Source organism: Mesocricetus auratus, unplaced genomic scaffold, assembly GCF_017639785.1.
Source record: "Mesocricetus auratus isolate SY011 unplaced genomic scaffold, BCM_Maur_2.0 Super-Scaffold_100018, whole genome shotgun sequence".
NCBI lineage: Eukaryota > Metazoa > Chordata > Mammalia > Rodentia > Cricetidae > Mesocricetus > Mesocricetus auratus.
The window spans coordinates 1,146,000-1,160,720 of record NW_024429199.1 but is presented as its reverse complement, the minus strand read 5'-3'; the positions used below and the strand labels follow the sequence as shown (position 1 = coordinate 1,160,720).

Sequence of the window (14,721 nt, the reverse complement as noted above, 5' to 3'; positions counted from 1 at the left end):
ACATACCTACACAAACACGCCTCCACATGTACACATGTACACACACACACACACACACACACATACACACTGATCACATGTACAGTTCACAAGCAGAACTATTGATTTTGGGGGGTTTATTCCAAGTGATTAAGGGTCAAGATAGCCCCTGTTCCTCCTAAACATGGAAGAATCTGTCTTTTGGGCCCTCCCTGGTGAGGCAAGATCTCACTCTGCAGGACTAGTCTGTGTTCATGTCTCCTCTTTGTGCATGCTCACTGGTGATAGTGACCACGGCAGAGCAGGGTTTGTCAAGGCTGAGGCTTGGGTAGCTCCCTGGACTGCTGCTCTCTCAAGTCTGTTCCCTGCATCTTTACTTTTCAGCCCAGGCAGCCACGGCTGAAGAGTGTCTGACAAGCCCTGCGGGAATGAACCGCTACAGCATGGACACCGCCTCCACCGCCTTCACCCACAGGGGCTCCTTGACCCACTCCTCCTCACTGTACTACAAGAGGCTGAGCTCTGGAGACAGCCACGCTGGGGGAGGCCCTGCCACTCCCGCCAGTGGTTCCCGTACCAACCCCTTGCCCTCGGGAGGTCCATCGACACCTGGACTGAGGTTCCCAGCCTCCAGCCCCAAAAGGAATGAAGTAGAAGGAAACAGATGTGGTAATGTAATGCATGCCCTGGCTTCCTGGTGGCTTAATGGCCTCCACCCTGGAGACACAGCGGGGATGGGGTGGGGGGATTAGATTGCAGGGATTTGAACATGACACTTCTGAAAACCAGAACTTTCCACAAGCCCCTTAGATTTTTGCTATTTTATTTTTCAGAGACAGGGTTTCATCTGTATTGCTTTGGAGGTTGTCCTGGAACTTGCTCTGTAGACCAGGCTGGCCTGGAACTCACAGAGATCTGCCTGCCTCTGCCTCCCGAGTGCTAGGATTAAAGGTGTGCGCCACCAACACCTGGCTAGATTTTTTGCTATTTTTATAGGCAACCGATCTCAACTTTTTGATCGTAAATGGAGAAAATGATACATTAGGTTAGGAATAATTAGCAGACTGCAAAATGTCCACTCACTTAAATGCCATTGACAGCTTAGTTCAAGAGTCCAAGGGGGTGTTCCCTCTCAATGCAGGGCCTCTCTTCTGTTCATTTGTGTCTCTCCCATGCCTGTCTCACCTCATCTAGTGGACGGGAGTGAGGATGCCAATGACATATGTGATGCCCGGAAGTGTTGCGCATGGATCCCACTCACATCCATTGGCAAGACTGGACCATTAGATCCCACTTAACTAAAGAAGGAGGCCAGCTCTGTGCCCAGAAGAAAACAGCAGCAGACTTGGACAAAAGCTTGTCTTCTGCATAGTAGATTCATCCATGGCCTGAGTCCACCGGAGAGAGCAGACAAGACAAAAAAGTGTCTCCGTGCTGGTCATTAGGCCCTCCTGTCCCTCACAAGAGAAAGGTAACACACAAGAGTGCTCAGGGGATGTGAGATTCTAGGACCTGCGTGGAGGCCATTCTGACAGGCACTTTACAACAGGCGGGTCCAATCTGCAGCCTGTGGCCGCCCTGTAACCAGAGTAGCGGTGAATTTAATGTAGCACGTATCATACGACATCATATTGGACACCCCTGCTTCACAGACTTGTTTTCAAGCTTTGGTGTTCCGTTAATGGATTAGAAGCGATCGAGCAGATGGCTTTGTGGATGCAGCAGCCTGGAATTCTGGGTTTGCTGTTCTCTAACTGGACGGCCCTTTTTTTAAGTTCTACTTTCTCTGGATCTCTGTGTCCTTGCCTGAGAAGTTGAAACGGTCATACAAACCACCCTTCCCTCACAGAGCCATGGGGAAGGTTGAAAACATTACAAGTAGCTTTAGTGGAAGGCCTATGGCCATAGTAAGTGGTTGATAAACATGAATACCGTAGATCCACCAATACATCCCTCAACAGACCTCAGCCTCTCCTCAACTGGAATGGCTGACGGGAGCTCTGGGCCAGAGTCAGGGGAGCTTCAGCTTGCTTCTCTGTCACTACCCACTGGGATGGCTGTGTGCCCTTTGGCAAGCCCCATCTCTTCTCTAGGTATGGATCCCTCCTCCAGTGATTGCCATGAGTCATACGTGAGATGCTTAGTACAATTCAAGATCCTCAAACAGCTTCACCCATCCCAGATGAGCAAGCCCCAAATGGGCCTCTGCTGGCTAAGGATGGGAAGGGACTCTCTGAAGAAGAGGCAGAAAAATGCATTTATCCACTCTTTATAACTGCAGGAACTTTTCAGAGTAAGGCTTGCACTTACGGTGCCTCTGCAGGGTGCCCAAGGGAAAATGGGAACACAGGGGCGAGCTTTTCAACCATGCAGCCTCAGAAGAGAGAGAGCCACGTAGGTGGGAGGAAAGGGGACAGAAGGTTGTGCCTTGTGTCTCTGAGAGAACTTTCCATTTCTGCTACATCTCATTTTCTAGAATTGAATCACACGACCAACAGCTGCAAAGGAAACTTGGAAATGTGGGCTTGGATTCCAGGTAGAAATCAGGGACCTTGGCAACCAGCAGTCTGAGCAACACTTCCTTATTATGAGTGATTGTATTCTCCATTTTCCTTCCCCCGGTACTTTTGCACCTAAGTATCACTCTGTCTTGCCACACACTAAGAGAACCACGACCTGTCTTGTGGGGGTCTCATTTATATTTGCATCCCCAATCATAGACCACTTTCTACTGCTACTTAGGATTTATCATGTAAAAGTAGGACGTGTTTGTTATCAGATACATTTCCAGGCAACATGGATCAAGATGTCTGTCAGTTGTTGAACCAAACTGACATGGCCAACTCCAAAGTCTGAGATTGTCCAAACCACTCCAGGACTTCTGCTTGTATGGTTTCCTGGGGTCCTTTCTGATGTGGAAGAGGATGGAGAAGAGGGTGAGAGTGGACAGGAACCCAGCCCCGCTGTGACTCCTTATCCAAGACCTCTCCACAATTTCCTTGTTTGAAACAAACCTGTCCAGTTACCGGGCATTAGAAAGCATGGTGGTTCAGCGTGTCGAGCTGAGCATCACATTACAAGCACAGGGAAAGCCTTAGCCTCCTTTCCCAACCTCACCCACCTGCCAGCCTGCACCCCTGCGGCAGGTCCTTCGCTCTCTTCTCCTCTGTTAAAGCCTTTTCCCTCTCCAAGGACTGCTTGATGTTTCTCCGAAATTACATCCCAGGTGAAATCCATTGGCATCAAGAAACTGTTTCTTTCTCAGTGGGTTTGACCCAACGCATCAACCCTCGCAGAAACCTAGAAGTGGATTTTCTCCCCAACTACTAATCACAATGGGTTAAAATCAGAGTCTAGAAGCAGCTCCAGGCTGCAGGCAGAGCGGGAGAGAATGATGGGTGTAGCCTTACCCCAACCCCCTGCTGTCCCTGTCCCTGGTGCCTGGGCCACCAGTGCCTGCCTGTGCCACCGCAGTGCAGCATGGGATGTGGTTTGCCTGGGGTTTAAGCTGACATTCAGGCCAATATTTGGGAGCTTCTGTCTCTTATCCCAGATACAATCAGCCAGAGCTATAAAGGGCTGTAAAGAGGTTTCAGATAACAAAAGCTTCCTGAACATACTATAGAATTGCCAACCACAGGCAGCGCCAAGATGTAGGATCAGAAACAAAATAAATCTGACTTGTTGTTATACCTCAAATGTTTCCTGTGGGTTAGAGTTGGCTTCCATGGGATGCAGAGCCAGTGAGGGATAGAGATAATTCTGCTAGAGAAAGGAGGAGGATGGGGACTTGTGAGGCCTGGTATCTGCAGGGGCAAGAAAGGGCTACCTCACTGTGGAGAGGAGTTAGGGCTGGGGTGATGCGGGAAAGCACACTGGATGGTTTGGGGTCTGTCAGGCAGGTGGGAATTCACTTACAGCAATTATAAACCACGTATTTCTGAGCAGAGGAGTGAGCTGGTTGGTGGTGGGACTTGGGGGGGGCGAATCTCCTGGACATTTATGGATGACACACAAGAAGAATGCCCACTGGCTTTGGGCCTAATTCTGACACTTACAGCCTTATCCTATTTGATCCTTGCTGCTTAAGATGGCAGGGAGACTGGGGTGTTCTGGTTAGCAGATGTTCACTGAGCACCTAGGCAGGGACTCTTCTCAGGGCTGACGATGACTCAGTGGACAGGGCAGAAGGATCCCATTCCAGAGAGACAGACCTTAGCATGTTTGTTGTGATTGCTGTTGGAGCCGAAGTGTGGCCAATGTGACTGCGTTGGATGGAGGGTTGCTGTGATATTGTTGGAAGGGGCGGGATTGCTGTGATGGTATTGCATAGGGAGGGGTGTTGTTGCAGTATTGGATAGGGAAGGGCTGCTGTGACAGTATTGGAAGGGGAGGGGCTGCTGTGACAGTATTGGATAGGGAAGGGTTGCTGTGACAGTGTTGGAAGTGGGGGTGTTGTCATGGATGGGGAGGGGTTGCTGTGACAGTATTGGATGGGGAGGGATTGCTGTGATGGTATTGCATAGGGAGGGGTGTTGTCACAGTATTGGATGGGGAGGGGCTGCTGTGATATTATTGGAAGGGGAGGGGTTGCTGTGACAGTACTGGATGGGGAGGGGTGTTGTCACAGTGTTGGAAGTGGGGGTGTTGTCACAGTACTGGATGGGGAGGGGCTGCTGTGACAGTATTGGATGGAGGGCTGCTGTGATATTGTTGGAAGGGGAGGGCTGCTGTGACGACAATATCGGAAGTGGGAGTTGCAGGACCTCCTCACCTTGGGAGTCAGGAAAAGCTCCAGGGAGGTGAAGTGACCCCCACTGAAATGAGAAGGGACATTTAGTCCTTTGAAGGAGAGGTGTCCAGAGGCCTCTGGCAGAGATCACATTTCTGTCAAGGCAAGTGGGTGAAGGTTCACAGTGTAGCCGCTGGCTGAGAAGGAACACTGCCCAGCCTGGCCTGCGGTCTCCAGGGACATCTTCTGTCCTGTCGGCTGGTCAGCTTGTCTTGAAGGATTCATAGAAAAATCTGATTAAAATATGAGGACGCATTGGGGCTGTTTTTCTCTGGTCTCTGTCACCTCAGAGTAGGTTACAAACTGGAACTGAGAGTATGAAACGCTGTTTCACACCACCTGATTCTGTGTAGATTGTGGGCTAGCCTTAGACGCACACCTGAGGCCTTCGGAGGTGTCAGCGTCACCGGCCTGTGGTGCAGTGTGTTGGCAGTACCTGGGGTTGGAGCAAATGTGGAGATCCGCCACGCACCTCTGCAGGCACCTCTGCAGGCACCTCTGCACGCACCTCTGCAGGCACCTCTGCAGGCACCTCTCCAGGCACCTCTGCAGGCACCTCTGCAGGCACCTCTGCAGGCACCTCTGCAGGCACCTCTCCTGCACTCTGGAGAACTGGGGAGCCGGGCGCAGCTGCGGGAGGAGGGAGCTCCGGCTCCTGGCGCATCACTCGCTTGCTCCACACTGTTAGCTAAAGTTTCCTCTGAATTATGAATGAGCAGAAACCAATTATGTGTGTGCTCGTGGGACTGCGTAAGACGGAAAGAAATCTGCAGATGTGGCACCTGTGCTTCGGCAGGGGCTGGGGGATTGCTTTTCAGCACCGGCTCTGCCGGTGGTCTGTTTTTCTGTTAACCATCAGTCTGGCTTCAGGAGCAACAAGATTTAATTATGTACCCATTCACCGCCGGGTCTCACTTTTCACGACTCCAAGCCCACGGGGAGCGGCCTGACCAAGCATGGCTTTCCCAGCGCTGGAGAATGCTGTGGGTGGCGAGGGCTTTGCATGCTCTCTCTGTGCAGGGTTCATTCACTCCATCTCGGCTCTCGGTTGACCTCTCACATCTGCCTGCTCGGGCAGGGTCGGCCTGGACGTGTCTGTCTTCCGGACACCAGGGTCGGCCTGGACGTGTCAGTCTTCCAGATGCCTTCCCCAGCGGCCGGAGCAGGGTGTGGTGGTCTGTCGGTTTTTCTCTGTGAATACAGACCTACACTGGCTTTGCAAACGTGCGTCTGGAAAGTTCCATTTGCCTTCTCCAGCATGAGCTTGTGTGCTTTGGATGAGGAGCAACTCCCAAGATGTGACTTAGGCTACCTGCTGTCCTGTGTTGTGTGACTAAAAGGCTGCTCAGAAATACTCCTGAGCCAGCCTGGCTACTCTTCCACCATCCTGAAAAAGGAAAAAATGCCCTCAGCTGGCATCAAGTCCGAGCGTGGACAACACTTGCCTCAGTGTCTGCTCTCAACAGTCTGCACTGGCAGGGCCTTCCTCTAAGACTGGGAGCCCTCTGTGCTGCTGCAGACAGCAGCTGCTGTCCCTGACCTCTTCCCAAGGGCTCCGGACCCTGCGCTGTGGGCCGGACTTCCCCTCCTTCCTGCCAAGTATAGGAAATTAGATTTGACCTCTGCTCTCATCACCCAGAATCATTCTTGGGCTAAAGACTTCCTGCCTTTGTGGTTAGGACATCCATTACCACCCTGATTAACAGCCATGCTCCCGTGGGCGGGTCCTGAGGACAGACATGATTTCTGATTCTTCAGCCCCATGGTGAGTGCAGATGTCTTTAAACAGAGTAAAAAATCATCTCTCACCAGTGCACCAGTGTTGGGAGACTCTGGGGAGTATTAGCGGTTTCTCAGTGTGATGGCTGGTGCCAAACCACCTTATGGGACCCTTCCAGGTCCAACAAGGAAAGGTGGGGGGGGGAGTCTCAAAGTAAATCCAGGTCTCAACCAGCACAGATTCAGAAGAAACCAGTTTCCTCTTAAGACTTAGAAAAGGGAGCCGGCGCCTGCTTCTCAGCTCCTAGGATAATCCTGTGGGAAAGCTGCTGTTTTTCAGTATCTTGGCCTTTTTCTAGCCTTAAAGTAGTGGCAAGGATCACTCTCACAAAGCTAGCATGTTTCTGCAAAACATATTGATCCATTTCACAGTCGTCAATTCCACATTTCAAGTATATTTATTGTCTGCACAACTGCGGAGGGGCCAACGTAATGTGTGACCCCTGTAATGAGAGGACTTGGGTTGTATTGTTCAGCAAACCCTCTTCCAAGACCAAGCCAGGGAAGAAAGTGGTACATGATTGTGAAGTGAACATGGAGGCTTCTCGGGGAATTAAAGTCTGAGGCTACAGAAAGCATGAGTGCTGGCACTGCAAGGGGTATAGGAAGCATCCTAGGAGAAGGAGGTCAGATGGGGAGGCAGGTGATGGCAAGAGGATGGTCTTGGTGCTCACAGAGGGACCTGATGACCCCTGGGCTGGCAGGGCTCTCTCTCTCTCTCTCTCTCTCTCTCTCTCTCTCTCTCTCTCTCTCTCTCTCTCTCTCTCTCTCTCTGTGTGTGTGTGTGTGTGTGTCTCCTTCCCTCCCTCTCTTTCTCTCTCTGTCTCTCTCTCCCTCTCTCTCTGTCTCTCTCTCTCTCTCTCTCTCTCTGTGTCTGTCTCTTTCTCCTTCCCTCCCTCCCTCCCTCTCCTTCCCTCCCTCCCTCTCCCTCCCTCCCTCCCTCTCTCCCTCTCTCTCTCTCTGTCTCTCTCACTGTCTATCATTTTATTTGCGCGTCTGTGTATACATGTGGCTATGTCGTGGACCTGTACATTGGTGTATGAATTGCACTCTGTGTGGGCCCTCATTCTCACGTGGAGGTTCAGTGACAGTCTTTGGTGCCGGATCCTTGTCTTTCCTCCTTGTTCAGGCCAGGGTCTCCTTACTGCTGCTCTGCTGTGTACACTAGGTTAGCTGGTTCACAGGCTTCCAGGGATTCTTCTTCCCCACTCCTCTTATCTCCTCTGAGGAGTATTGGGATTACAGAGACTTTTGCAATGCATCTTATTTTTAATGTCAGTTTTGGGATCTCAAACTCAGATTCTCATATTTGTATGGCAAGTGTTTTACCCACTGAGCCATCTCTCCAGCTCCTAATCCCTGGGCTTTGATGGTTGATGGGGTATCAGTGGGAAGGAGGAGGGCAAACAGGGAAGCAATAGGAAAATGAGCCATAATCAGTATGCCTACATGGATGTATAGGGAGCCTCCTCTCTGGGGTTGACCAGAAGGCCCAGTGCTTGCTCACTTCAGTACCCATAACCAGCCTTTCTGGCTAGGGAGTGCTGCCATGATCTAAGATAAACTGTGGTTTAATCATAAGCAGGGGAAGATCCAGGATTTGTCCCTAAGTCCCCCAGCCCCAAATCCTTCCTCTGCATCTAAGAAGGAAAGTACTGTGGAATCACACTACAGCTGTTGACTTGGAGACACAGTGCATAGGCAAGGGACACCCAGAGGGGCCTTGAGTGGCAGATGCATACAGACGCATCTTGCTGGAGGCAGTGACAGTTAAATATACGCTAGACAGAAAGTAGCAGAAGCAAGAGAGCCATGGGAAAATCGTTTTGGGGGATAGGAATATATGGATATTTCTTACTTTTCTCATTCCTTGGAACAAATACTTGACAAGAAGTAACAGAAGAGAGAAGGGCCTCTGTCAGCTCACAGTGTGGGGATACAGCCCCCCATGACAAGCTGGGCTGGAAGCAGAAGTTGTGTGAGGCTGGGCAGTGGAACACACTCAGTTCTGGTTCGCAGAAAGCAGAGTAAAGCAGAGCTGGAACTTACCTGGCTGTCTTAGCTAGGGATTCTATTGCTGTGATAAAACACCATGACCAAAAGCAGCTTGGGGAGGAAAGGGTTAGTTCACCTCACAGCCTGTAGTCCATCATCCAGGGTAATCATAGCAAGGACTCGAGGTAGGAACCTGGAGAAAGGAACCGATACCCAGTCCATGGAGGAGTGCTGCCTACTGGCTTGCTTTCTTATAGCAGACAGGACCACCAGCCCAGGGGTGGCACTGCCCACAGCAAGTCAGCTGGGCCCTCTGACATCAGTCGTCAGTCAAGACAATGTACCACAGGCTTGTCTACAGCCAATCTCTTGGGAACATTTTCTCAATTGAGGTTCCTTCTTCCAGAATGACTCTAGCGGGTACCAAGTTCACATAAAACTGGCTGTATCCACCATTACCCCATTCAGTCTGAGACCACAGCCTCAGGGTGGCTCCACCCACATCCAGGGTGTGTCTTCCTTCCCTGATCTCTGGAAGTGCTTCTCAGAGGTGTGTCTCCTGGGCAATTCTAATCCAGTCACAAAGACGATACAGATTAGTCATACCATTAGCAGTATGAGTTTACCAAAGATTCATCAGGGATGGCAGGGAGAAGGCCCAGCAGGAGAGGCACCCTCCTCAAGAGTCAGAAGAACCCAGTACTGGGACAAAGGACAAGCAATGAGGCAACACCGTCTTTCTCTGAGAGCAGGTACAGATGGACCCTGCCAGGGCTGCTGGAGGTGAAGATTAGCCATTCTGCAAAGTCCAAAAGTGAAGGCCCAGACACACCCCAGTTCTGCCGCCACTGCCATCTCCAGGGGACCCGGAAAGGGCCCGGTATCACATAGCCCACAGCTTGCAGAGGCACATGTTACTAACACTTCTCTCAGCAGTCACCAATACCTCACTATAGCAGATCCCAGGCCACAAACAGAGCACTGAACAGAGGGTCTGGAAGACTTCAACCGAACCAGAATTTCTGTTTGTTGAGATGAAAGCTCCACAAACTTCCTTCCCAGGACAGCGTGGCATGGAGCGGCTGTTGCCTTCCTATGCCCCTGGCTCCTCACTGAGCAGCCATTTGGCTGTGCTGTGGACTTCAGAGCACTGAGGACTCCTCCCAGGCCAGCCCGGGGTGGGTATGCCAGGAGGCAGCACCAGGTGAGTGCTGAGTTTCCCTGGCTCATGGTCCCCTCCTCTGCTCACTCCCTTGCAGCCTCGAGCCCCTCTCCAGAGGTGCAGGACACCAGGCGACCAAGCAGCAGAAACCCTTCTACCTGGACTGTGGAGGACGTGGTTCGATTTGTGAAAGACGCTGACCCTCAGGCCCTGGGGCCTCATGTGGAACTCTTCAGAAAACATGTATGGAAGTAGTGGGTCTGGGGGGAGGGCCAGTGGAAGGAGAGAGGACCTCAGAATTCCCCAAATGCTGGTGATCTAGACTAAGCCCTGTCAGTCTTGAGTGTGCCAGAGATGAGAGGGACAGAGGCAACCATCTGCCTGTCAGAGCAGAGCAACCATCAGCGTTGTGTTTTTAAGGGACATTTTGTTCTTCTATTCTCTCTTGGGTCTAGATTGCTTTTTTCCCCACAAATTCATGCATCTGTCTATCCATCTGTCCACCCACCCACCCACCCATTCATCCATCCATGTATCCACCCACTCATCTGTCCTGTCTGTCTGCCCATCCATCCATCCATCCATCCATCCATCCATCCATCCATCCACCCGTCCATCCATCCGTTCATCCATCCATCTATCCATTCACCCACTCACCCACCATCCATCTATCCAACCCAACCTGTATGCGTCCAACTGTCATTTGTAGCACACCTTCAATGTGCCAGGCAAACTGTGGTCCAGCCTGTTCTTACTGGTTAGAGCAATGGTTCTCAACCTTCCTAGTGCTGTGGCCCTTTAATACAGTTGTGACCCCAACCATAAAATTACTTTCATTACTAATTCATAACTGTATTTTTCTACTGTTATGAATCATAATGTAAATATCTGTGTTTCCTGATGGTCTTAGGTAACACCTGTAAAAGGATCATTCGACCACTGGCTTAGAGGTTTAAATGGGGAAATACACTTAAATACATTGTGTGAGACCTCACTCATATAGATAGCCTTCATATAAATGCTATAATCATTTAGCTACTTCTGAAATATATAAAGACAGAATTGGGAAGAAAGGTAAGAATTATTATATTACTTGCTCAGCTTATTAATTCTGGATTGCTAGCATAACAAATTGCTACAGATTCAGGTCCTTAACACAATGCACTTTGCTTGTCTTTATTTCTATGGGTCAGGCAGGAGCCTTGCCAGGGTCTCCATGGCTAAGATCCAGGTGTTTTCAGGGATACATTCTAGTATTTGAAGGGTAATCTGCTTGCTTTTCCCAAATCATGATCCTCTTTATAGCCAGGAGCATCAATCCAGGTTCCCCAGGCTGGCCTGTCTGTGGGGGGATCTAGTTGGATGGCAAGTGTTATACATGGGATAGTAGGAATGGAGATGAAGTTATTTCTGATTCCTTCAATTGGGAGCCATCAGGAATCTGAGAGGTACAATGTAGTAAATGACTTCAGGGAGGGGACGGGGAGAAGAGGGCATCGTATTTGTTTGTCTTAACTGTTCCCAAGAGCTCTCCCAGAACCAGCAGCATGGGCTGGTTAACCGAGTCACCTGTCCTTGAGCTGCCTGTTAGCACGCCTTGACCGTAGCCGCCATTTGGCTGCTCTAACTGTCTCCTGGGTTTTCTTTTCCCGACCCCTTTGCACCAGGAGATTGACGGCAATGCCTTGTTGTTGCTGAGGAGCGACATGATCATGAAATACCTGGGGCTGAAGCTCGGACCGGCGCTGAAACTATGCTACCACATCGACAAGCTGAAGCAAGCCAAGTTCTGAAGTTCGCAGAGTTGGCGGCAAAGCCTCAGACCCCAGGGTTATCCTCTGCCTGACCAGCACCCAGCCACTATCCCAAGTGGATTGTCTCCTTAAACCTAATAGCCACAAAGACTGTCTTTTACCAAATGCGTGCATCTCTGCCTTTTCTAACATTCCAAATGGCCCCTTTCAAAGACTCAGCTGTGTCACTGATTTGTCAGAAAGATCACAGAAAGCCTATTACACTTAATGTCCCTGCCATGCTGGTCACTCTTTATGGGTGCTATTTGTGTCATGACAGAATGAATAACTGAATGCTGTCACCCAAGGGGTGCCCCCACCTGGAGGTGGCTCTCAGAGTCATGAGAAGGAACTTGCCCTTGGAGGTGGTGCGGGGTTTCCCACTGCAGAGGCCCCTTCTCCCTGTCCTGGGGACGGATCAGCATGAGGCCACTGGAGTCAGCTCTGAGGTGACTGCCTCCCAAGGATGATTTGCCTCACCTTGCACTATCTGAAAGCTTGAAGTGTGTTGCTTGCTCAAAGAGAAGCGAGGAAAAGATGGTTCAGTCTTTAGCTACTAGGTCCTTCACTTGTCCACAGGAGGGCAGACTACTAATGAGGTTTCAGGATGCAGGCTGCAGTGGCCAGCTCATGCAGAGCTCAGTGGCTGGGTCAGGGCTTCCCAATGTCTGGCTTGCACGGGGATGGGGATTGATTCCACAGTCAGCGCCCCAGATTGCCACCCGAGAAGAAATTGTGATCTGGAGGGTTCCAGTTCATATTCACCATTGACTGACTGACACGGTAAGAATTTGGAAGCAACTGTCTGCCTAAACAAAGATTTGGAGTCCCTCCTCTGCCAGACTCTTGCTGTGGGCTGAGATGCTGGAACACTGCAGAATCTTGGTGGCGTTTAGCTACGGATATCTCTTGAAGAAAAAGAAAGGAAAGAAAACTGTCTCAACAGTGTGTGAAAAGGGAGAGTGCTGATTTCAAGTTACACGGCTGCATTCTGGAGCTGAGTCTGTGGCTAATTTCTCTAGTCTTCAACAAATACACAGGCGTGTTTTTACTGGGTTTAATTCAATTTACAAATAGGTTTTCACTCTTCACTGTGAAGTAATAAGAAAAAATTGATTTTCTACCCTTTGCAGCTGTGTCCAGAGAGGGATGGAGCCACAGTTTACTGGGCAGAAGGGGTGACCTCTTTGCTGCTATTCTTTGTCAAGTCCTTTCTTTTTCCTTGTTTATTCTGAATGGAGGACTCATGGGCACATGCTCTTCCTTAAAGGTGTGTCTGAGGAGGTGGGGGTCAAGATAACACGGGGTCTCCATGGCCACAGTGTGGATCAGAAACAGCACCTCTCCTTAGATTGCAGCCCGAGCGAGGTCTCAGCTGGCAAGGGAAGCTGGGGGGGGGGTTGATCCCTCAGCTCTCAGCCAGATGTTCTGCTCCAGGACAAGATGGATGGAGCTACCTATGATATGGCTCAGCTACAATTTGGGCAAAGGCCACAGGAAATACTCCAGGCTGTGCTATGGGGCCGACTGTGATGTTCCCCGTTTGAGAAAGCGTGACACGACACTGCAAGATCTTTGTTTCATAGACAGCGGTGGTTGGACTCAAAGTATGACAGAGGAGAAGAGTGTCCCAAAGCTTCCCACTGAATGAATCATGATCGGTGTCTGATGAGCTGGGTGCCCGTTATTGTTAGCATGTGACAAAATGACCTCGAATCCGACCTTGGGGAGTTTCTTTAAGATCTTAAAAGCAATGAGCAGACTCTGCCTTGGGATGTTTGTTAATGCAAGGTGTTTGCCATGGCTCTGAAGTTAGATCACTGTCTCAAAAAGTGTCAGACAATTCTTAGAAACAGAATTGCTGGTGTGAAAGTGGCGAGATCTGGAACGACCGATCCATCGCTGGGTCCACTCAAATGTCTGTGCCCTGCCCCTGCAGACTCGTGGCACCGCTTCCAGGGACACTCAAGCTTTGCAAATGTCCTGCCTAACCTTACCAGTGCCTCCCTGGTGTCCCCAAGTTAAATACACCCAAACAAGTCAAACAAGAGAGGCTTAAGGAGCTTTCCAAGGAGAGCGAAGGCCTGTGGGAGGACTGTGTGGGACCACAACTCTCAGTCCGGTGCTGTCTTACTTCACACGAAGCCTTAAATTAGCTTGATTGCAGAATCCCAGACATTTAAGGTTTGGCTCAAAATTTTTAAAAATTCAAGAAACCAAGAAGCAATTTCATTATTCTTGGCACGAAGGCTGCAATACCCCAGAAGAACCAGTGGAACCAATTCTTCTTGCCTGTTTTTGCATGGAATCTAATTAGCTGACCAAATCATTGTAGCAATGCTGCAATTATAATTAATTTTCATTCCTCTAAAAAAAACCTTGTCAAACAGGGCAGTCAAATAGCTTCTCAAATGTAAAACACGCCAGGCCATTTCCTCTAAACAGACTTTAAAGGTCCAGGCCATAGGGATTTCTCTGGCCAGATGAGAAGGACTTGAACTCACATTTGCAGATAGCTCTCTTGCTACTCCATCTGCATAGCTTTGCTTCAGGTTGCAGTAAATAACGATCAAATTTTGTGTAATTCCAAATTAAAGAGTTTGTGTGCTCCATGTTCCAAACATTTCCAATTACATTTGTCTGTTAAACACTTGGAAAAAAATCAAGAGATAATTCTGTTGCCTAAAGCATTTAAAATGTTTTATGAAACACATTATTCCCTTTGTGAAGATTTTAGATAAAAGATGTGGCCCCTGTGTGTGTGTGTATCTCCTGATACTAGGGTTGGAAAAAAAAAATCTAAGGAAGTGGTTGCGAGTGTACCATGTTCTTAGATATCTTCCCAGCTTTGTAATGTGGCGGCAAGCCCAGTTTAGCCGTCCTACGGCTGTTACTAGAAGGTGTTCCCTCTTACTTAACTGTAGCAGGGCCTGCCCCATGGACAGTTGGATGACCAGAACAATTCTGGCTTCTGGACTTGATCCTCTCACCTGGCTAACGTGACATGCCAAACCTGAGGACTTGGACGCCCAAGGAAAGGGCACACTGGGGAGCCGTAGGCAGAGAACAGCTGGCCAAGGGTCTCAGTCATGTCTGTCAGGGAGGTCATGAGCCTGTTGCTTCTCTTCAACAGGGTTGTCAATGTCTGTTCCCTTTCAGTAGAAACAAAGGAGCAGCGAACTCCTCAGAAAAGCTGTGCTCAAAATGGGAAGGGATGCTGG

The 14,721-nt window shown here is 49.8% G+C and overlaps 1 protein-coding gene across 3 annotated transcripts in view; it reads left to right on the top strand.

The window, feature by feature from the left end:
- Scml4 (Scm polycomb group protein like 4) overlaps positions 1 to 14,256 on the top strand; it is a 100,483-nt gene extending 86,227 nt beyond the window's left edge. For all 3 annotated transcript variants that reach the window (XM_005073215.4, XM_040728231.1, XM_013115735.3), the window contains 3 exons: positions 364 to 648; positions 9,805 to 9,950; positions 11,375 to 14,256. In XM_005073215.4, the coding sequence (XP_005073272.1) occupies positions 364 to 648; positions 9,805 to 9,950; positions 11,375 to 11,500 (557 nt within the window). In that variant the 3' untranslated portion in view covers positions 11,501 to 14,256. The remainder of the gene's footprint in view (positions 1 to 363; positions 649 to 9,804; positions 9,951 to 11,374) is intronic.
- Positions 14,257 to 14,721: the final 465 nt, after the last annotated feature.